Source organism: Salvelinus alpinus, chromosome 5 (genome assembly GCF_045679555.1).
Source record: "Salvelinus alpinus chromosome 5, SLU_Salpinus.1, whole genome shotgun sequence".
NCBI classification, from domain to species: Eukaryota; Metazoa; Chordata; class Actinopteri; order Salmoniformes; family Salmonidae; genus Salvelinus; species Salvelinus alpinus.
In genome coordinates this window covers 79,432,455-79,457,276 of record NC_092090.1, presented here as the reverse complement: position 1 = coordinate 79,457,276, position 24,822 = coordinate 79,432,455, and the positions used below count along the sequence as shown (strand labels likewise).

General features: G+C 42.3%; 1 protein-coding gene across 6 annotated transcripts; it reads right to left on the bottom strand.

The window, feature by feature from the left end:
* Window positions 1-1,944: 1,944 nt before the first annotated feature.
* LOC139576891 (lysine-specific demethylase 2B-like) lies at window positions 1,945-23,117 on the bottom strand. 6 transcript variants are annotated; one of them, XM_071403458.1, is made up of 10 exons: window positions 22,907-23,117; window positions 9,095-9,319; window positions 8,438-8,578; window positions 7,524-7,610; window positions 6,519-6,818; window positions 5,523-6,331; window positions 5,039-5,202; window positions 4,742-4,903; window positions 4,268-4,486; window positions 1,945-3,784 (listed from the first exon to the last, which is right to left on the bottom strand). In XM_071403458.1, the coding sequence occupies exons 1-10, from the start codon at window positions 22,958-22,960 to the stop codon at window positions 3,603-3,605; spliced, it is 2,343 nt and encodes a 780-aa protein (XP_071259559.1). In that variant the 5' UTR covers window positions 22,961-23,117; the 3' UTR covers window positions 1,945-3,602. The 6 variants fall into 6 exon arrangements, with proteins under 6 accessions (XP_071259559.1, XP_071259557.1, XP_071259558.1 ...); XM_071403456.1 differs by lacking the exon at window positions 22,907-23,117 and adding an exon at window positions 10,730-10,969; XM_071403457.1 differs by lacking the exon at window positions 22,907-23,117 and adding an exon at window positions 10,730-10,969 and having other exon boundaries at window positions 6,519-6,809.
* Window positions 23,118-24,822: the final 1,705 nt, after the last annotated feature.

Sequence of the window (24,822 nt, the reverse complement as noted above, 5' to 3'; positions counted from 1 at the left end):
AAGACCTGTGTGTTGTCCTTTAAGCTCGTCTCTCAATTTAAAAAAACGTGTCAGTACTTTGACCCTTGATAACCAGCGCACTTCTGTATGTTATAAAAGCGTTACATGGTCACTGCCCATATCATTGTATAGTGCAGAAAATACACGAGAGTTCAGGGGCTTTGCTTTAACAAAGTTAACAATTTTCACTGTAGTGTCCAAAACGTCTTTCAAGCTGTCAGGCATTCCCTTGGCAGTGATAGCCTCTTGGTGGATGCTGCAGTGTACCCAAGTGGCGTCGGGAGCTACTGCTTGCACGCGCATTACCACTCCACTATGTCTCCCTGTAATGGCTTTTGCGCCATCAGTACAGACACCAACACATCTTGACCACCAAAGTCCATTTGATGTCACAAAGCTGTCCAGTACTTTAAAAATATCCTCTCCTGTTGTCCTGGTTTCCAGAAGAGGATGTCTTCCTTAATCGACCCCCCATAAACGTAACGGACATATACCAGGAGCTGTGCAAGGCCCGCCACATCTGTTGACTCATCCAGCTGTAACACACAGAATTCACTGGCTTGTATGTGAAGCAGTGATTGTTTCAAAACATCTCCTGCCATGTCACTGATGCGTCGTGAAACAGGGTTGTTTGATGGCATTGTCTGTATAGTTTTTTGGGCCTTTTCCCCAGCATTGTCCCAGCCATATCCGCGGTAGCAGGAAGAATTAAATCATCCACAATAGTATGGGGCTTGCCTGTCCTAGCCACTCAGTAGCTCACCATATAAGACGCTTCTAGCCCCTTCTTATTAATGGTATCTGTTGGTTTTATGCATGTCTTACTACTCGAAAGTCATCTTAATTCTCACTCAAATTGGCATGTTTAGTTTCTAAATGTCTGCGCAAGAGTGAAGGTTTCATCGAGTTGTGAGATATGTGCAAAAGTACTATAACACACAGTGGCCGAGGAAAGGCACTACTCCCAATACAAGTGAACCCCAAATCAATTTAGTTCTCATCATATTTGAGCCTCTTCGATGGTCCAACATCCCTGTCTGTTGTTCGGTGCTTTCCCAGGTAAGGAGGCAGTAGCTCTTCGGCTGCATCAGATTCACAACTGTCAGTGTCCATGCTAGCTGGGCTAACAACAAATGTAGAATTACTGATGCTAACATTGGATGTGCTCATGGAAGCAGAACAACTTGTGTCGTCGACAGGTGCAGTACTGCTACTACCAGCAGTACTACCAGTAGAGCTGGTATGTGTCTATGGATGAGGGCCTTACTTTTTTTAACCATTTATCAATTTTTCGAGCAAACTGAATGAGCAGCAGCTACATTTGGCTACATATGGACTGTTAGTGGAATTCCCGTGAGAGAGTAACAGTTAATGTGATTGGATGTTAATTATTTGACTAGGCTACCTGTATTTGACATTGTTGTTATTTCGCTGAACACTAGATGGTTCTTGGTTTTTGGCAGTCAAACGAGGCTACTCAGTTGAGGAAACTCACCCAAATGTATAGCCCCGTTGGGATATTTAAATGGACTGTTTGAAAATGTGAAGAATTTTATTTTTTATAACTTTTTAAATGTTTTTTGTGAATCACATTTCTATTTGGCGTACCCCCGACGGCATTGCGCCTGCCCCAGTTTGGGAATACCTGCTGTAGGTTGAACTAGTGTTTAGAGTGCCAGATTATGCCTTTGTCTAGGAGAGGACAGCTGCAGACAGCAGCTTCCATGTGACAAACGCTTGAATGTAAAACTAAAAAACATGGTTAATACATGACCCGAGTTGGGTGAGAAGGTTCCAGAAATGTCCATATACCAATGTTCTTTCCTGCTCATTGAAAGCTAAGCCACCCGAGATCACCAGTTACCCTGGCATTTAGGAAATTCTCTGCTGTGCCCTATCAAAAGGCACAACTGAGGGTAAAAAAAATGTTATAGTATATGAAAATACATTTTATACATAGAAATATACTTTTAATGACAATCATAGCACTAGATTTTAGATTTACAAATATAAACAACTACATCATGTGCATCTGTATTCAAGGTGGCCAATATCATTCACTTGTGACATTGTAGGTCACGGTCAACAGATAATGGCAAATTATAATTACATCACAATTATGGATGATAACTAATATAAATAAATACAAAATGAATAGATAGTCAATCTTGGAATTAATAATAGGATCAAATGCTCTTTCAAAGAAACTCATTACATGCCAAGTCTGTGGAGGCCACTGTTACTGTATGCACTTTTGGAAACAGTAAAAGGGGCAGTCTGCAGTTGCTACACCCATTTTGGACTTGAATATAGGAGATAACTTACAAATGCCTCATGAGCTTAGTTCAACTGTCGTATCCCATCAGAACTCAAAATATAAGCTTGTATTCCTCCAATGTTTGTAAACAAATGAGAACAAACTGTATTGCCTCAAAACATGGTTAAAACTATAATTATGATATCATGGATGGTCAGTCTTTGCATTCTTATAAGTCTTCGATTTGAGAGGGATTACATTTCTCCAGGCCCAGCCCTCAGCTTTTTACCAAAACAGAGGCGGGGTAACGCTTTATTATTGTTTTAAATGTGGATTGGCCCATTAAAGCAGATGATTCAATTACTTGACAGAATCTTACATGATGGGCTCTTGAGTGCTAAAACATGTGAAACACAATGAGATTGACATATGTACGAAACAGGAAAATGCAGAAGGTACTGAGAGATTGAAAAAATACATTTGACTAACATTCCTTATGTCAATATTTATTGACTGATTATTTTCAAGATATATTCATTAACCTAACCGTCTTTGCAATATTTATTTAAATTTGTATTTATTTAAACATTTAAAACATGTATTATTTTATAATAATAGTCTTATGTTAATTTTTTTAAGTAAAGTATTAAATTAAATCCAGTCCAAGTCAGTAACTACCATTAACCTGTAATGTCACCTTCAGAATTTGGCACATGATATCAGCTAAAGAAACAGCATCCAAAAATACATATTACCATCGGTGTCAAGGCAAACTGATTTAAAGTACTGTAGGTCAATATTCAGTTCTAAGAGTTGAAATCTGGGGTGTGTATGGTACTGCATACATAAAGCTTCACTATAACCTCAAATGTTAGCCCAATGCGTGAATTATTGTTGTATAAAAAAATGTTTTAAACATTTAACATGTACGAGTAATAGAAAACAAATCCCCCAACAAATTAAATGCAACAAACACAAGCCTTTGAAAAAGGTACAATCTTATTAACACAAAAATAAACTAATGCATGCTTTGTTTTCCCTCCCCATCTCCCTCTGCCCAGTACATCTTTACCTTTCAGTACAAGGATGGGTTTGTAACATCCAGAAAGACATTGATGCAAACATTTTGACCATCCCCCTCGTTAATTTACACACTTCTGCTTCTCTCATCAACTCATGTGACATTGTTCGTTCACAAATCTAACACAGTGGATTCTCCAATGAAGAAGAAATGAACATACAAAACCAACCAGTGCAGGCTTGATGGGGGAAACCTTGTCTTGCTCCATTAAGTGCAAAGGGTAGTTATTTTTTGCTGTGCACATTTTGGCCTTAATGTCAGTGTCTAGCTGAGTTTCTGCAGTAATTTGTCCTCTTTGAGTCCAAACTGTACACTCACGGACATCTCTGCTATGAACTGTTCACAAGCCGTCTTGGTCACCTGTTTGCAATAGCGCAGGTCAATGTGACAGATGCTTCCACAGCGCTTGAAGAAGGTAAGGGAATGGTCTGTCACCCTATTACAAACTTGAGGCGGAGACAAAAACAGAGCCAGGCATGAGGAAGCCGTAGAGAACCGGATTGAATATTATGAAGCCTAAATGCAACATAGACTTGCAAACTATAATAAAAATTAAAAATAACTGTGAAATCAGATAAGACAGAAAATAAATACATCTTTGATATTCTTTAATATTAAGAGACAAATAAGTGAAATAGCTTATTCTATAATAGTTATGACTGAAAACACGATGTATAATGTAAAATTGTATAATGTAACTACTGTAAAAAAAAAAGTGGTATGTATCTAAAATGTGTTTAGAATGTACATGTAACAACAAAAGAAAAAGCTGTAAAAAGTTACATTTTGCCCTCCGAAGGTAGCCCCAAAAAATAAACAAGTGACATAGCAGAGTAAATAAAAACAGCCTCTGTGCTTTTTGTATTACTCTAGCCCCTAGTGCTAATACTGAGGTTGTGAGAGTGGTGTGACTGACTGAGGGTTCCTACCTGACAGGTTGATCTCTGTGAGGGAGTCTCTGGTTGTGGTCCCTGCGGCCGTCAGCAGGTTGACTGAATGGTCGTTGATGTGGTTGCAGTAGCTCAGGTCCAGTCGGGAAAGTACCGGCATATGTCTGATAATCAGACGCAGAGAGGCGTCTGTGATGTCCAGTCCAGCCAGACGCAAGTCCAGGATGTTCCTCAGTTTACAGCGGTTGTCCAACTGACCTGAGGGTGGAGAGCAGGAACAAAATAGGAGTGATTTCTCATCTCGCAGTCAACATGGCGAGTAATCTCATACATTTTCATTAACCTCCTTTAATTAAACGTGAACTATCTTAAGATACACTTATTTTTCTTCCTAATGGGTTCTTAGAAAGAAAAGCCTCCCAGTCCTGTCACACCCAGGAGAACCACCAGAGGTTGCTATTATACACTCATGTCAATTTCCTCTAACTCTCCCCTCTTGTTGCAGGTGGTTACCTGGTCTATTATCGGTCGGGGGCGAGAGTAGGTCCCTCATCTGGGCATCTTTGAGCCCTTCCACCCACTGCACATCCAGGGTGCGCAGCAGAGGGCAGCTAGAGGTGCAGAGGGCAGACACAGCCACCCACGAGCACCCTGAGAGCAGCAACACCCGCAGACCTGCAGGACACAGAGCGAAGTAGCGTCAGACGGGTTTCAACGCTGAGACACAATCACAATTGGACAGTCTCTGGTGTCTAGCCGAAACATTTTCCTCTCCCATAGATCAGAGGTTCACGCGGTCCTGGCACGTACCTGGTAAACGGTTTATTAGCCAGCTCAGCTGCTTCTTGGAGATGTTGGTCCAGCTGAGGTCCAGTGAGAGGGGCTGTCTGCGGATGATGCCACTCAGCATGAGGGGAGTGATAGATTTACAGCGGTTCAGATCGATGTTGGTCCACAGTCTTTTATCACAGCACCTGTCAGAGATAGACAATAGAAATACACACTATCTGGCTTGGACTAAAATTCACAATGTTCTAGATAATTAGTATATTTGAATGTGAGTGTTAAAGAGATTGAACGGGATCTTAAGCACTTACAAATTAGTAACATATTTTACGAATTGGAATTCCTAACAATTTTTTCTGCAGGACGTAACACATCATACGAAATGGATGACGAGCACAATGGTGCACAATTTTCAGGGACCCAACTTTTATAACGCATCTTTATTTTATGTTTTATAGGCCCTTAAATGTAAAGTAAAAATATGAGTGGGAATAGTAAGAGCTCTCACCATCTATTCCATGTCTTGCAGACACGCATGCAGACACACAGCTCCTTGTGTGTGAAGTGCCCAAAGAGCTTCATCCAGACCTCTCGCTGCACCGCATGGGTCTTCCCGTCCACCAGGGGCAGTCTGTCCGGCGGGGGGCTGATGGGGGGTGGCCGGATTACGTGGCGCTCCATTTGGACACACTTGGGTGGGGAGCGTGGGGGCAGGGGCCGGGTGCCAGGGGAGCTCCTGTTGAAGCCCAGAGGGGTGATCTGGCTGGGGTAGAAGTGGCGCAGCTCCCAGGGGGTGCCATTCATTTCCTTGGTCCGGAGGTGGGGGCGCTCCCCTCCCAGGTCACTGCCGATGCAGAAGCCCCTCTTGGGCTCCTCATTCTCACTCTCTGGCTCCACCTTGAGGGGCTGGCGGTTCTCATTGGCTAGGCAGTCCTCACTCTTTTGGATCTCCTGGTTCAGTGCTTTGCTCAGCTCCTTGTTGGGTAAACGGCGTTTGCGGCGCGCTTTGGGGCGTGGGCCCTTCTCCTGGGGTTCACTGCCACCCTCGCTGCTGGGGCCAGCCTGTGGAGAGCTGCAGTGAGACTGGTCACTGTCTAGAACAGAAGTTTTGAGAGGAGGCCTTGGAAAGTTTGTCTTTGTGTCTTTGCCATCCCCGTCCTCTGCCCAGTCCTCGGTATCTCCTAAATGATCTCTCCTCTCCAGGCCTCGCCAGAACAGAGAGTCCGTCTCCTCCTCATCCACTTCCTCCTCCTGGTCTTCCTCCTCAGTCTTGATCTGATGAAGGAGTTTGGGGAACAGAGGTTCATCTGCCTTTCCCTGTGGGGGAGAGGGAGGTTTAGTTAGAGAGCATGTTCAACTATGGATACCAGAGCACATATCAACATCCAAACATTTTACAAAAGGAGTTGCTTGGCACAGCATGAAAATTGCCATGCATAGTCAATGAGTAACATTATACTAACAGACACTGAAACAGAAACCACATTATGAAATCGGAGTCTACCTTCTTCCTCACACTGAAGTCCTCTTCCTCGTCATCGTCGAAGAGCTTCCTCTTCTTCCTCAGTTTGTCCTCAGGTCTGGGCCGAGGCAGGGTGCTGGGGGTCAGGACAGGGGGGTGTCTGTGGAGGGGCTCCCATTCCTCAGGTCTGTGTCTTGAGATATCACCCCCCTCAGTCTTCCTCTTGGCTGTAGACGTAGATGTGGCCTCACCCTCCTCCTTGACTGCCTTCTGCTCCTTCAGCAGGGAGCCAGGGAGGTTAGACGCATACTTGAACCCTGGTCCCCTTTTTTGCTTGCAGACCAAAAGGTGGAAAAACAGGGAAGACAACTTTATATATTTCGCCTATCACGACAGGGTCACCAAACTGAGATACTGTAGTTGTTTCAATGGTGAAACAAGTCAGACATTGTAAACTACTTAGACTGTGACTGTGCCACTTCTAGAGAATTAGAGGTTTGTTTCCTTCCCGTGTAACAGACACAGGGCATTGAACCATGTGATATAGTAAGTAGATGAACAGGAAGTAAGAAACCACAAAGTAAAGACATTATGAAATGCCTCTGACTTTAAAGAATAATTATTTGGAGAGTGTTTTCCAAAGATGGTTCACAGCACTGTTTCCTAATCCAACATCAGATGACAAAATTGGTGTGTGCTTTATCTTTGGAGAAAGGGGAAACTAAAATATAAATTTCATGTTAATGCTTATGAACTTGAGAATAGATAATATTCTATGATGGGCTGCCTACAGTAAGTCCTTAAAATTATGCATTCATATACAGATGTATGATCACCCTGTTGCAGGAGAACTGTCCTGCAAAGCAGGACATTTCAAACTTGTAGTGAATTTGAGGTTTAAAAAGTTTTCTGAAGTTTATCATTTCAAATGTATCAACCGTTACAAAATATCAATTAACTATAATCCACATATCCTTTTGCTGCAGGATTAAGTTCCTGCTGTAGCAAACTGGCTCAAATTAAGATCCTACATTTGTAGGTACTCACTTTTCCGGTTTTCCCAGCGTAGTTACATTTGGGACATTCCCAACAGTTAGGAAGTTCATCGTTCACCACGCCAGAAGCATCCTTTACCTGAAAAGCATGAAGTAAAAGATAGAGTTAAGACCAAAAGGGCAGAAGGGGAGTCAGTCTAATGTACAATGTGTTCAGCACAGAGAGAAATGAACAGGGAACTGAAAGTGACTGTTGTCACCTCTTTGTGTGAGGCAGTTTAACACTTTATTTTCTGACACATTTAAAAAGTGAGAAACTCTAGCAAACAACAACCTCTAACAATGAAAAATCAATATTCTTCAGAAATACCTTACCATAAGTGTGTTATGTGCCTGGAATACAACAAACACAAAGGCTGTGTTCTTAATATCTGATGTAGTTCACAACTTCACTTCATTAGAACAGGTTCGAGCAAGGACATGCTATGACATGTTATGCTTTGGCTGAATGGCTCCTAAGAGTGCATGAGCAGCTTTGCATTTTATTTGCATCCGGCTCCACCCAGCAATGTCAACAACACTGAAAAGTCGTATTCTAGCATCATGTGATTTCAACTGGACACAGCCTACTGCAAGTCTGGCTGGAGGAGGGAAAGTGATGAGGTGATTCAGTGTCAAACAACAACAGGAAGTCCCCACCACACCAATGACTCATCAAGTTGCCTTGTAAAACTGTTTGACAGTCAAAACACAGTGAATCACCTGCCGTTAGTACAAAGGCAAATATTCCAGGATTTTGCCTTCATTTGTGTGTCAAAGCATATAAATCACTCAACCGTATCATAAACATTCAGGTGAATCTCACTCACACAAATAATGAATCATCAAACTCATCAGGTGGAGGCTTGGCCTCGTGTTCAGTCATGGTTGTGTTCAACACGACTCGACATGCTCATCCTGTCTCACCTTTAAGCAGTTGGGGTGGACAATCTCATTGCAGATGGAGCACTCCATGAGCATGACGTTGAACTTGTCCTCCTCCTCCAATGTGTCCTCCTTCCCTGCTTCTCCGCACACCACACACACAGCTGTGTGGGGCAGGACAGGCTGCAAAGGACAAATACAAAAACACATTCACTGACAACTGTCAAACTCATTGACAGTAACACACACAGTGTCTCCATTATGCCGGTGTGCAATAATATTTGCAAATAGTGTTGATAAGCTGCTACTGGTCATTCTGTTTCCTGTTTTAGGAAAATCATTAACAGACATTGGCGACTATGCCAAGCCGTAGACAAATATCCACTGAATGGACTCAACAGAATCGAGAGACCTTTGACACATGAATGAGTCATACTGTTGCAAAAAAAAAAATGTTAGCACTCACTTCCTGAGGTCTCACTCTGTATCATTGTACGTCTGGTTGGTTCTTGCTTACACTGACCCGTCTTTCAGACCCTGAACTGTGAACCTGTCTTATGGTTTTCATGTCAAATGCACAGTCTTTTGCATTTGTGGCACAGCACTGTAGCACTGGATAAGACAATATAGGCTAACTGAAATATCTGCTAAATAGTATGAATGATGAAAAGCCTGTGTGGTTACTATGGCTTTACTCACTGCAATGCACTGCCTCATGATACAGGACTGCTTCATGCGCCCAGGTCCTCCAAACTTCTTCATGTCTTTACAGAAGTGACATTCTCCACACTCAGTTCGGAGGCACGCCTCACACTTTCGGCAGCGTGTTCTCCTGCGTCTGGCCCCAGACGCACTGCGATTGGACGGCAGCTTGACCGCTGCTGAAGTCCCCATCTTGGGCTTTGGCCGGTTGGCTTCCTGTTGCTGCAGAGAGAAAAATAATACAATTTATGTTAAAACATCCATTACCTCTTGTCCCTGGAAGTAGACTTTTTGAGTCCGGTCATTGGCTCCCTGGTCCTCTCCAACCAATATTCATCCTGAGTATTTGGAAACTACTTTAGGAAGGCAATTCAAATGGGTACTATTGCCTAAGACAGTAACCTACATTCTGCTTCATTATGGAACACAAAACATCTAGTATGTTCTACTCCTGACAGTCATAAAGCTAGTGAAACAGTACTGCACTGAAGCCACCGGCTGCGAGCCACATACAGTACCTTTCTAAACCTCTCTAAATGCCAAATCTGTAAATCAGCCTCTGTCCAAGAAAAGAAAAAGATTCTCTCCCACCCGTGACACCACAGATAGTTAGAGGTTCACAGGTAAAAATTCATTTCAATGCTCTTTACCCGAGCCTAGAGCCACCAGAACAATAAAAATGAGATATTCCCTACGCCATTACTGAGAAATGTATTTTTTGCTGCAGAGGCGAGTGTTTCCTTGGCAACACAGTTCTCCTGCTTTTCCTAACCATTTGAATAGAATAATGAAAGGAGATGAGAACTAGCAGAGACATAGTGTACTTTAGCATTAAATGGGAGGGCTGTGGAGAGGTTAGGATTGTTTTGAAATTGAACATTTTCATGGCTCCTCTGGCAGAAGTAAAACTCTTACTTTATTTTCTCATAAAGTGCACATATTGCTTCTGGCCCTAGGAGACACGCTGGGAAAACAGAGTTGAATGTGCTACTGTAGATTGGGTCATTCATTCCCCTGGAAGCTGTTCTTACTGGCACTAAAAACACTTTATGGGGCGAGATCGATTAGTGTAGTGTAGAATCTGCTGCTTGTCACTCAGTCCCAGTCGAGCATTATGTCCTGCCTCTGATCTCCTGCAAAGGACATCTATAAGGCTGATACGCTGTTTACACAACCTACTCCCCAAAATAAAAGGTACAACCAATTGCATGGTGTCAAATATGAATGTTTTAATCTGGAGGTTTGCGTGTGTATTTCTGGCAAAATGATCTACCACTGTGTGAGCCAGTAGGTCCATCCATTAAAGAAACTAAATCACAAGACAGCAACACACACAGGTCCACAAAAAATGTCTTACCACCTGGCAATGCTCCTCAGTTAAGGATTAATACACAACAGTGAAAACCTTCCACTCCCAAACAAATACTGAGAAACATTGTCACGTCACAGCCCTTACATAATCATCCTCCTGGAACAGATATAGCTAATAAGGACCAAACCGCCATCATATAAACGCAGATGGAATTCTTGCAGAGGGCTTAAAGAGAGAGAAGAAAAACACTAGACCAGGGTCATTGAGAACAAAGTATTCCTTCATGAATACTAGAATAAGATGTCACTGGAGAGACATACCACAAGACGATTCTTCACCGGGAAGCTTTTCTTCAGGTTTGGAAAGAGAGTTGTTATAATAACCTCAAGCATAATTCCAGATCCTAAACAGATTCTCAAGCATACACGGTTGTTGTTGACGCAACATCCAACTGGAAATGGGAAACAGACTACAATCTGATAGTTTTCCTAATAAATTTGTTCAACCAAGGAGTGTATGGAAAGGTGTACAAGGAAGACATCAGAAGGAGGGCTGAGGCTGCAAATGCTATGACTATCAGCATTGCACAACATTCAAGTGTGATTGGCACATTCCTGGCATTGTCTTAAAATGTTGAAATTCCGCTAACTGATTTTTTAGAGACCTTTTAACAGAAATCTCTACAACATTATATCCAACACAACAGATCACCAAAGCAATCAATGTAGGACTAGTACAAACCCACGTGTGCTATATGACCTATTTTCCTCTCAAACAAACTCCTCTTCACCCTGAAGGAGTCCTTGAATAAAGTAGCTGATACCCTCTTGTCCAAATATTCAAGTTAATTGTGCAACAGCGTTAGCATGACAAAATGCTTGACAAAGTGTTCTGTGTATGTGAGTTATTCTTTGAATATCTCTTCTGCCAAGGGGGCATGAGTTTGTTTATCTTTTATTTGTTTTAATCAACAAGTGTATGGTCCATCTATGCCATGTTATGTGAAACCTCTGAATTACAGGAGAAAGTACTAAATATGGTGGCTAAAATGAGGAGTGATCCTCCTCCAATGCCTCGCTTCCAAGAAATCATAACTCCAATCTTTAAGACATGTGTATCGTCTTTAAAAAAAACTAAAGTTGTCTGAGTCAAAAGTAGGACTATGAAACACTAATGTGTTGATTGTTTACAAAAGCATCTTGACCTATAATAGATCCAGACTGATTACCAACACTTACTGTAACTTGGCTGACTAATGTGCTAGGAATGTTAGGTTTGTTTGATGAGGCCCTAAAACACTAGGCCGAGATGGGGGCCTTATCTGATCAGTTTCACTGTGGATCCCAGTGCTGTGGGAGGAAGTCACAGGGTTCACCATCTGCCTGGCTTCAATGGACCACAGCACACCACAACAATGCACACAAAAGGGAGGGAAGTCCATGACATCTCCACAACTGCGCCAAAAGAATAAGATCAAAATAACCCACTTCATAAACAATGACTGAGTGGGTGTGTGGGTTAATTTTTTTATTTCACCTTTATTTAACCAGGTAGGCTTGCAACCTGGCCAAGAATAAAGCAAAGCAGTTCAACACATTCAACAACACAGAGTTACACATGGAATAAACAAACATACAGTCAATAACACAGTAGAAAAAAATGTATATACAGTGTGTGCAAATGAGGTAAGATAAGGAAGGTAAGGCAATAAATAGGCCATGGTGGCGAAGTAATTATAATATACCAATTAAACACTGGAGTGATTGATGTGCAGAAGATGAATGTGCAAGTAGAGATACTGGGGTGCAAAGGAGCAAGATAAATAAATACAGTATGGGGATGAGGTAGTTCGATGGGCTATATTACAGATGGGCTATGTACAGGTACAGTGATCTGTGAGCTGCTCTGACAGCTGGTGCTTAAAGCTAGTGAGGGAGATATGAGTCTCCAGTTTCAGTGATTTTTGCAGTTCGTTCCAGTCATTGGTAGCAGAGAACTGGAAGGAAAGGAGGCCAAAGGAGGAATTGGCTTTGGGGATGACTAGTAAGATATATCTGCTGGAGCGCGTGCTACGGGTGGGTGCTGCTATGGTGACCAGTGAGCTGAGATATGGCGGGGCTTTACCTAGCAGAGACTTGTAGATGACCTGGAGCCAGTGGGTTTGGCGACGAGTAAGAAACGAGGGCCAGCCAACGAGAGCGTACAGGTCGCAGTGGTGGGTAGTATATGGGGCTTTGGTGACAAAACGGATGGCACTGTGATAGACTGCATCCAATTTGTTGAGTAGAGTGTAAAAGCTATTTTGTAAATGACATCGCCGAAGTCGAGGATCAGTAGGATGGTCAGTATTACGAGGGTATGTGTGGTAGCATGAGTGAAGGATGCTTTGTTGCGAAATAGGAAGCCAATTCTAGATTAAATTTTGGATTGGAGATGCTTAATGTGAGACTGGAAGGAGAGTTTACAGTCTAAACAGACACCTAGGTATTTGTAGTTGTCCACATATTCTAAGTCAGAACCGTCCAGAGTAGTGATGCTGGACGGGCGGGCAGGTGCTGGCAGCGATCGGTTGAGGAGCATGAATTTAGTTTTACTTGCATTTAAGAGCAGTTGGATGCAAGGAAGGAGAGTTGTATGGCATTGAAGCTCGTCTGGAGGCTAGTTAACACAGTGTCCAAAGAAGGGCCAGAAGTACACAGAATGGTGTCGTCTGCGTAGAGGTGGATCAGAGAATCACCAGCAGCAAGAGCGACATCATTGATGTATACAGAGAAGAGAGTCTGCCCGAGAATTGAACCCTGTGGCACGCCCATAGAGACTGCCAGAGGTCCGGACAACAGGCCCTTCGATTTGACACACTGAACTCTATCAGAGAAGTAGTTGGTGAACCTGGCGAGGCAGTCATTTGAGAAACCAAGGCTGTTTAGTCTGCCGATAAGAATGTGGTGATTGACAGAGTCGAAAGCCTTGGACAGGTCGATGAGTACGGCTGCACAGTAATGTCTCTAATCGATGGCGGTTATGATATCGTTTAGGACCTTGAAGTCGGAAGTTTACATACACTTAGGTTGGAGTCATTAAAACTCGTTTTTCAACCACTCCACAAATTTCTTGTTAACAAACTATAGTTTTGGCTCGTCGGTTAAGACATCTACTTTGTGCATGGCACAAGTCATTTTTCCAATAATTGTTTACAGACAGATTATTTCACTCCATGCCAGCCAACCTCAGGCACATTCTCACAGGGTGTAAAACAAGCCTCACCCAAGGACGCTACACTTGGCGTCACAACCAAGTCCTTAAAAACCTTGCGTCCGCCCTGGAGGACAAGCGAGCTGCCACCAACTCCCTACCACCCCCAGCAGCATCACACCCCTTACGGACGACCTTTGTCCGCGAAGGGGCTAAACCACCGAAGAGCGGCTCTACACCATTAGAGCGAGACCAGCTGCGCTTGGCCCGCGACTGGAAAATGCTAGCGGACGGACATTGGCCGGCAACTTGTGTTTCCTCCGGAGATCGCAACCACCACCCTAAGACCTGACATGGTGCTCTGGTCCCGTTCGCTCAAGAAGGTCTTCATCATTGAGCTCACAGTACCCTGGGAGGACTCAGTAGATGAGGCTTATGAGCGAAAACATCTGCGCTATGCCGATCTAGCTGCCGAAGCATGGCATCATGGCTGGAACACAGAAGTCCGACCAGTGGAGGTGGGCTGCAGAGGTTTTGTGGCAACATCTACAACCAGACCGCTTAGAGACCTGGGAATTAAGGGCCAGAGCCAGCGTTCGGCAATCAAAGCTGTATCAGAGGCGGCAGAAGGCAGCAGTCAATGGCTCTGGATGAAGAGGAAAGACCCCAGCTGGGCCCCGAAGTGAAAGGGCCAGGAGGTATGCGGTCAACAATGCTTGACTCAGGGAGGAAGACGCCCCTGCCATGCATAGTCCCATGGGATGTTGGCTATCAACAACAAGGCAACTCCTATGACTAATTGGGAATGGGACGCAAGCGTAGGATTGATCACCCTGTCGCTGGCCGCCTTTGGGGAGGGTGTATAGTGTGAAAGGCCGAAACACCCTAGGAACCAAAGGTACACTACTGACGATGCGCTCCCCAAATTTCACCAGTCTCACTGTTCATGAACTCTTGGAAGTGATTGCACAAAGGATAGTAACATCTCATCCTGTGTTCTTGGAATCTGTATCACAACTCCAGTGGGTCAGAAGTTTACATACACTAAGTTGACTGTGCCTTTAAACAGCTTGAAAAAATCCAGAAAATGGTGTCACGGCTTTAGAAGGTTCTGACAGGCTAATTGACATCATTTTAGTCAATTGGAGGTGGACCTGTGGATGTATTTCAAGGCCTACCTTCAAACTCAGTGCCTCTTTGTTTGACATCATGTAAAAATCTAAAGAAATCAGCCAAGACCTCAGAAAATAAATTATAGTCCTCCACAAGTTTGGTTCATCCTTGGGAGCAATTTCCAAACGCCTGAAGGTACCACATTCATCTGTACAAACAATAGTACGCAAGTATAAATACCATGGGACCACGCAGCCGTCATACCGCTCAGGAAGGAGACGCTTTATGTCTCCTAGAGATGAACGTACTCTGGTGCGAAAAGTGCAAATCAATCCCAGAACAACAGCAAAGGACCTTGTGAAGATGATGGAGGAAACAGGTACAAAGGTATCTATATCTACAGTAAAACGAGTCCTATATCGACATAACCTGAAAGGCCACTCAGCAAGGAAGAAGCCACTGCTTCAAAACCGCCATAAAAAAGCAAGACTACGGTTTGCAACTGCACATGGGGACAAAGATCGTACTTTTTGGAGAAATGTCCTCTGGTCTGATGAAACAAAAATAGAACTGTTTGGCCATAATGACTATCGTTATGTTTGGAGGAAAAAGGGGGAGACTTGCAAGCCGAAGAACACCATCCCAACCGTGAAGCACGGGGGTGGCAGCATCATGTTGTGGGGGTGCTTTGCTGCAGGAGGGACTGGTGCACTTCACAAATAGATGGCATCATGAGATAGGAAAATTATGTGGATATATTGAAGCAACATCTCAAGACATCAGTCAGGAAGTTAAAGCTTGGTCGCAAATGGGTCTTCCAAATGGACAATGACCCCAAGCATACTTCCAAAGTTGTGGCAAAATGGCTTAAGGACAACAAAGTCAAGGTATTGGAGTTGCCATCACAAAGCCCTGACCTCAATCCTATAGAACATTTGTCGGCAGAACTGAAAAAGCATGTGTGAGCAAGGAGGCCTACAAACCTGACTCAGTTACACCAGCTCTGTCAGGAAGAATGGGCCAAAATTCACCCAACTTATTGTGGGAAGCTTGTGGAAGGCTACCCGAAAAGTTTGACCCAATTTAAAGGCAATGCTATCAAATACTAATTGAGTGTATGTAAACTTCTGACCCACTGGGAATGTAATGAAATAAATAAAAGCTGAAATAAATCACTCTATTATTATTCTGACATTTCACATTCTTAAAATAAAGTGGTGATCCTAACTAACCTAAGACAGGGAATGTTTACTAGGATTAAATGTCAGGAATTGTGAAAAACTGAGTTTAAATGTATTTGGCTAAGGTGTATGTAAACTTCCGACTTCCAATATATATATATATATATATATATATATATATATATATATATACATACATACATATATATATAGAAGACCAGTTCTTTATGTCCATTACATGCAAGACATATTTTATCTAGTCCTCATTATATCCTGTTTTATTCCGACAAAAAAGGAAGAAGGAAAAAGGAACATAGATTCTAAATGGCCGCTAATGACTGACAGTAAAAATGTGTCTAAGGTATTCCTTCATGGGTAGTGTGATGCCTAAGTTTAACTTACAATCGACTGACACAGCCAGGCTTCTTCTTCTTCCGACTTTATATGGCGGTTGGCAAGGTGCATTACCACCACCAACTGGACTGGAGCGTGAACCTCAGTTCATCTTTCAATCACCCACGTGGGTATATGGTCCTAAAAACCAATGAGGAGATGGGAGAGGTGGGACTTGCAGCGCGTCAAGCATCACATATAGAACCAAGTTCTATTTAAGCGCCTGGCTACGCAGACGCTTATTGAAATGCGCGAGCAGTGTGGGTGCAATGATTGATTAACATGTATGTGTACATTTATTTTGCAACGCACACGACGCAGGCGGTGTGGTCAGCATGTTACCTGAATAACTGGGCCTGCCGGAAGCATAACGTGCACTCCTCCTCCAATCAGAGTACCTATTCCTAGCACACCTAGAACCTAATGCTTAAAAATAAGCTAAATATTTGTAATTTACCTTTTTAAATGTATTACCTTTTGTGTGTGGCATAAACACACAACCAGTCAATGTTTTAATCTGATTAGGCTACTTCAAAAGTCTCCTGTAGGCATGCGGTTTGCAACGCCCGTGCCAATATATTGTCCAAACATGTCTTCTTGGGCATTATCACTTAAATAACCGCACATAATAATTTCGCACATAACACATTTTACTGACACAAAAAGATCCCACCTTGTCTAGCGTATTTTGTTTTGTCAACAAAATACTGACATTTGCCGCTTCCATCAGGACTGTCGTGCCATTTTTTATCCGGCATGTACTTGACTCGCATAAAAAGATTGGATGGAAACCTGGTTAATCGGAAGCCATTTTGAGGATGCTACAATTACGTTTTGTAAAGCCATTTTGCTAACCGTGCCAATATTTATATGGATACATCCATAACAATGAGCTAATGAGGCACGATTTTGCCTTGCATAGAAAATGTGCTCGCTCGTCAGGACACTGTTGTTCAGAGGAGCTAGCCAACAACAGCTAACCAACAACACAGATAACAAAATCACTCCAAACTGAAGCTGGAAAGACTGCAAACTAGCTGCACTTCATTTCGTTTGACTTTTTTTACAATTTACATTTCTTTGTATATATCCATAAAAATGATGCCAGCTGATTCATGATTTCGACTAGCTGAGAAACGCTGCCTGCCTTTCTGTCTTGTCCCGACTCCTGAGTTCATTACTATTGGACAGCTGGAGATCGAATTTGAATATTGAAACAATGTTACAAAATGTTGGAGAGACAGACAGCAAGGTATATATAAATCTCTGCTGTTGAAAACGAAATGTTAGTCTAAAGGAAATGTGAGAATGTCTAGATACTTTTTATAGTGAAGATCAAGTTTATAAATTGCTTGGCTGGGCTGATGAGACAGTGGATTGCGCAGTCAGATGGAACAGAGTAAACAGGCATTTTAGCGTCATAGATTTAGCCGGTGGTAATATGTTTTAACCAATCAGCCATCAGGATTAGACATGATTATTATAACATATTATACAAGTAAACATGGAGTCACGTGATGGTATGTTGTGTGGTTCTCCCACTAAGACTTGGGAAACCTTGTAATTTATTAGGCTACAGATTAAATAAATGATGAACTTCACAGGCTGGTGAAAGTGCACGGGATGAGCTTGATGCTCAATAAACATCTAGGGTCTTATTCTGGTGACATGATGATCGATGGTTGGCTGCTGGTTTGACAAATACAATGTGCCAATACCAGGGTGGGCACATTTGCTATACCGTCACATTTCAAAAGTAATTTTCATGTGCACTATGTATTTACGCACAGACTTTTATCTGCAACAAGTCAATTTGATGGAAACAACTCTGAAAATGTGCATATTGTTTTTATGCAGATTTTAGAATATTCGCATGAAAATCTGCTGCCAATTGGATGGAACCCTAGCTACAGACACCCTAAAGACTCTGCCAAGTGTGCTAGTTCAGTGTCGCTTTGATTATGCCTGCACATCATGGTTCACCAGCAGCCCCAAACATCTAAAGAATAAGATACAGACCAGCCAAAACAAGCATGTAAGAATTGTACTTAAACTCCCGCTCCCCCCATCTGGAGGTTGAACATTTCAAGCAGCTAGGCTGGCTATCTGTAGAAAGAAATAGTAGAATTAATTCAACTTGTCTGGTCCACAGAATTATCACAGACTCAGCCCCCTGGTACTAACCAACATGTTTTACTTTGTCAGAGATGTCTGTCAGCATAATACCAGAGCCAGAGACACTAATATTCACTGTTTTAAATTTAAGAGTCTAACTGGTAAGCACACATTTGTATATACTGGCGCTGTTGAGTGGAACAAACTACCACAGGAACTCAAAGTCATAACAACCATAACCACTTTTTAAAAGAATGTCAAAAGCTGGCTTATGTGTGAACAGTAGAATCTCTGTAATGTGTCTGTATCTATGTAAAAACAAATAGGGACCACAATGGAAATAAGCCCCGACTTTATGGTGTAATTCCAGTCACTTTTAAAAATAGTTGTACTCTGTATGTATTTATTTTTACTGGCAAATAGAAATCTAATCAATCCAAACTGTGCAGCACGGTCATTTGATGAATGGAAATAGACATCTGTTAAAAAACACCAAAACGTTTAATGATATTCAGAGATTGTCAAGCCAAACCTTTGATACTGGGTATGCCTTCAAGGTAGGGAGGGATGAATTTTCTGTTTGTCGAGATTGATAGTCTTTTTATTTGTATTAATTAGGGATCCCCATTAGCTGCTGCCTATTCTTCCTGGGGTCCAAACACATTTAGGCACTTAAATTACATATAAAACATAAACTGTACATTATAACATTATTACACATCTACAATACAAAATGTATAATACCACCATACAACAACATTACAATGTACGTGTGTGTAGAGGGCGTGTGCTAGCGCTTGTGTGCGTATGCGTGTCTGTGCCTTTGTGTCTCTCTTCACAGTCCCCGCTGTTCCATATGGTGTATTTTTACCCGTTTTTATTTAATTTTTTACATCCGATTATACTGCTTGCATCAGTTACCTGATGTGGAATAGAGTTCCATGTAATCATGCTTCTATGTAGTACTGTGCGCCTCCCATAGTCTGTTCTTGACTTGGGGATTGTGAAGAGACCTTTGGTGTCTTGTGGGGTATGCATGGGTGTCCGAACTGTGTGCTAGTAGTTTAAACAGACAGCTCGGTACATTCAGCTTGTCAACACCTCTTACAAAAACAAGTAGTGATGAAGTCAATCTCTCCTCCACTTCGAGCCATGAGAGATTGATATGCATATCATTGATGTTAGCTCCCCGTGTATATTTAAGGGCAAACCGTGCTGCCCTGTTCTGAGCCAATTGTAATTTTCCTAATTCCCTCTTGCGGCACCTGACCACACTACTGAACAATAATCAGGTGTGACAAAACTAAGGCCTGTAGGACCTGCCTTGTTGATAGTGTTGTTAAGAAGGCAGAGCTGTGCTTAATTATGGACAGACTTCTCCCCAGTTTAGCTACTGTTGTATCAATAGGTTTTGACCATGCAGGTTTACAATCCAGGGTTACTCCAAGCAGTTTATTCACCTCAACTTGCTCATTTTCCACATTATTCATTACAAGATTTAGTTCAGGTTTAGTGAATGATTTGTCCCAAATACAATTGATTTTATTTTTTGAAATATTTAGGATTAACTTATTCCTTGCCATCCATTCTGAAACTAACTGCAGCTCTTTGTTAAGTGTTGCAGTCATATCACTCGATGTAGTAGCTGACGTATATAGTGTTGAGTCATCCGCATACTTAGACACAGTTGCATGTTGTTAGTAAAGATTGAAAAAAGCAAAGGGGCCTAAACATCTGCCCTGGGGAATACCTGATTCTACCTGGATTATGTTAGAGGCGCTTCCATTAAAGAACACCATCTGTGTTCTGTTAAACAGGTAACTCTTTATTGACAACACAGCAGGGGGTGTAAAGCCATAACATACATTTTTTCCATCAGCAGACTATGATCAATCATTTATTTTGGTGCTGACAACGCAAACCATGATATTGAAGCACACAAAGTCAGTATACTTAGTTTATTAGTTGTTTGGTGCATTGGCCCATAACTCTGTGTGGCATCAACTGTGCCACAAGAGCATGCTGAAGTGGCATAGTCGATATCCACGTTTATAAACACAGGGTCGATATTGTTATTTGTGGTCATAAATATTATTTTGAGTTCATTCTGAGGGGGGGGGGTGCTATGTATTTTACAGTACAAGGGGAGGGACCCTCCAGTAAAATCGAACTATCCCTTTGCTAGGTTGCATGCCTAAGTATGCTGCAGGGCTGTCTGACAAAATCATTTGACTAGTTCATCAAATAGATGAGGCATACTTTCACGAAATGTCTGTCCCTCTCATCATCGTATTGTGTACTTTCCTCTCTCAAAGTCTATGCGGTCTGTGTGTATCTAACCTGTAGCAGGCGTTAAAGTTATCTGACACGGAGAAATGTCGGTGGAAACGCCTTTATGCACAAATATTGATATAACAACCATCGCATGGAAATAAACATGGAGTCACGCGATGATATGTTGTGTGGTACTCCCATTACGACTCGGGAAAGGATGCAGTTCATTAGGCTACAGCTGGAATAATATACACTTTTCCAGTACACGGATGCGCGACTCTTGGCGGCAGTAAGAAACGATCGCCATCTGCACCCATTCAACATAGCCTACATTTACGTTATTACTTCTAAACAAAATTTAAAAAAAATGGTTTCTCATACCCTTCCAATTAAGTTTTGGTTCTTGATTGTATTATGAAATGCACTCAAACAACATGTAAATAAAGGCTTTTTTTTGCGGCGTTCTAGAACTCTCCCTTGTTCTGACCACAAACGGCAATGTATGTAAACACAGAAAGGGGTCTATACATGATACATTTCACAGCGTAGTAAATGTGCAAGGTGATGAGCTTGATGCTCCTTTCCAATAAATATCCAGGGTCTTATTCTGGTGACATGATGATCGATGCTTGGCTGCCGTTTGACAAATACAAATAATAGCGCTCATCCATAATAATCTCAATGTAGGTAGCCTACACGCACTGTATCTGCGAGCTGTTAGCTAGAGCGCATATGCAAAGACAAGAGTGGTCACATTTTCTATATAATAACAGTTGTGAAAAAGCCCTCAGATTTGAAAATGCGATGGAAACCCATTTAACTTTTCCATTCGGTACATAGGACTGATGGTAAATTATTTGTTTGTGCGCTACGTCATGACGCCCAGCCTCTTATCCGAAAAAAGTCAGTTTGATTTAAACATCTCTGGTGGGGAAATGTGCATACTGAATACTAGAATATTCGCAAATTGGATGGAAACCTAGCTACTGTGTGTAGTTAAATACCATGTTTCTGCGCTGAACTATGTTGATTATTTGCTTCATGAAAACTACAACTCCCATCAACCCAGCATCCCGCATAGTTCTTTACTTAAATTCTCTCGTAAATTATTTTATTTCCCTTGAGAAGACACCATGGGCTCACAATAAACATAACTAAATGGAATTCAAGTAACTGAACCAATGTCGCTCAATTTGTTGTTTAATAACCGAAAAAAACGGAATATCGGTTAATCGTTCAGCACTATTGTAGCGTAATGTACAACTAAAAGTCTCCAAACAGGCAAGAGCGGTCAACCGCTGTAAGAGCAGCTCATTGTTCCCTCTCCCCATCCCCCTCCCCAGTTCGGTTCCTGCGAAATAACATTGCCTCTAGCCCTCTTAAAGGCACAGAGTATGGTTATGTGCGAGTATGAGCAGTTAAACATTGACGGAATAAGTATGTCTGTCCAGAGAGCTAGACCTGAATGTGACAATGGTGCTACATCAGGCATGGTCTGATTTAGCGTAATCTATTTACTTTAGTTTTAGAAAAAGTCAACACTGAGCCTCAGGTGAAGTGTAGTGAAAGGCCTCACATGTATAGTCATGCTGCCTCCTACACTACTCTCCCACACCCTGACTGTTCACACAAAAATACCAGTCACAATGACCGATCCTTTTCCATGATCACAGTAACTTGACCAAGAACACAATCTGACAGGTACCAGTGTGTGACAAATAGCTGGTAGACAACAGAGGGGGACAATGTATATTCATTGTGTCCTCTTCAGGGTTTTTGTTGAGAAAGGTTTGTTCCAAAGTTGAGAGGATTCTGGATCACATTTAAAGCCAAGCAATTATTGGGATCAACTAACTACTTTGGTGAGCAGCTCATTCTTTTCTTGCTAGGGTCTGAGATAGGTCACCTGGATACAACAACATGAGCCAGGGACAGGAGAAGGTGTCTGTATGACCTCTTAAATAGCCATCTCTTGCCCAGTGGATTAGTTCTCTTACCAAAACAACACACCATGTTTCCCTTTTCCATCCATTCCCTAGTCAAATTATTACCCTATTCCTGCTTATGGTGCTGAGTGAGTGGGGATCGAGAAAAGAAAGAGATAGAAGGCAGGGAGAGAAAATACATTCTACTCACAGGATTACTGGTCTAAAGCCCCCCCCCCCCTTGAGAAAGACAAAACAGCATGCAGATTAGAAACCCAACGTGGCTAATGTTCTGTTCTCTGACCTGTTCAGATTCTGAATCATAATCCTCTTCATCTGCACTCAGTGACAAGGCCATGGTTCCTCTCTTCTCATCGTCTGTCTAGCGTTGTAGAGAAAACTGACATGGCTGAAGCCTCCAGCCCTGCTGCTGTTCCCTGCTCACTCGTCCCCCTCTCTCCGTCTCTCTCCCTCCCTCTCTCCACACACAGTTCAGGACCAAGCAGCTGTACAGGCACACACAAGGCGACAGGAAGCCTCATGAATATGCACAGGAAAGGTCAGGAGAGACAGGGGGCAGGCAAAGCCAATGGAGAGGCAGATTACATTTGCTTACAGGGTTGGTTACAAAGGGCACCCAGAGTCAGAATGGGACTGGAGGGTGGTAGGGAGGGAATGGTCAGGAATAGTACAGATGGGCAATGGGAAGACATCTGACTCCTTGGGAATAAAGGGAGTGGCATGTTATCACACACAAAAAAAAATCATAATGATTGAGGACATGTTTCACTTTACTACAGTGACAGACACGCAGGTTGACGTTTATTGTCATGAGTCTTGTCCTGGAGGCAGAATTTAGTGATTTCCCTTTAGATAGGCCTGCTGCAAAGTCAAAATTGGCTCTATTGTAATTCATGAAAACAAAACATATGCTTTTTGGTCTTTAATTTAAGGTTAAGCGTTAGGGTTAGCAGTGTGGTTAAGAGTAGGTTTAAAATCAGATGTTATGGCAGTGGCTGTGCCAGCTAGTGACCACTCTGCCTCCAGAACAAGATTCATGAAGAAAAACGCTAAACTGCGACAGACACAGGAAGCCATCAGCTGCTCTGGGTTTGATTGCTCTGCCCTTAATGTCTACAGATAGAGGACAAAGTACCCATCTCATAGTTTCTTGGTAGTTCAAAGCAGAAATAATTAATTGCCAGTAACTAAAGTACTCATGTAGGACATTATTGAGTGCTTTCATTGGAAGAATTACATCTAATTTCTGCACAAGTATTACCAATTTAACAAGAGTGTCATCATGACCATCATTATACTGTTTAAGTCTGATCTAATAATGTACAGAACCCTATTTGTTCTTGTTGACATTTTGTGAAATTCTTGCATCTATGCATATGAACAGATTACACAGTAGGATATTCTAATACAATTGTTAGATTAAAATATGATGGACAAAGAGTCAGCTGCACACTCCTTCCCAAAATCCCTCCATCATACTAAGTCTCCCACTAAATAGAAAATACACTGACTAGTTTCTATTTATTGCGTTCCTCAAACTGCGTTGCATGCACTCCCCCACCCTTAATTTGTCGGGGGATGGACTCTACAAGGTGTTGAAAGCGTTCCACAGGGATGCTGGCCCATGTTGACTCCAATGCTTCCCACAGTTGTGTCAAGTTGGCTGGATGTTTTTTGGGTGGTGGACCATTCTTGATACATACGGGAAACTGTTGAGCGTGGAAAAACCCAGCGGCGTTGCAGTTTTTGACACAAACCGGTGTGCCTGGCACCTACTACCATACCCAGTTCAAAAGGCACATACATTTTTTTCTTGCCCATTCACCCTCTGAATGGCACACATACACAATCCATGTCTTAAGGCTTAAAAATCCTTCTTTAACCTGTCCCCCCCTTCATCTACACTGATTGAAGTGGATTTAACAAGTGACTTCAATAACAGATACTGTACTTAGTTTCACCTGGTCAGTCTATGTAATAGAAAGAAAAGGTGTTCTTAATATTTTGTATACTCTGTATAATGTCCATTATACTGGACAACAATTCTACAAACCTCTAAAGAGTGTGTTTAGGTAAGAGGTAAGAAAGATTTATGGGATTTTCTTGGGGGCAGTATAATCTGGTCACAACTGGCATTAACAGTTGTGATTAGATTGTTCTACATACCTAGCTGGGCCTTGTTCAAATCAAAAATCAAAT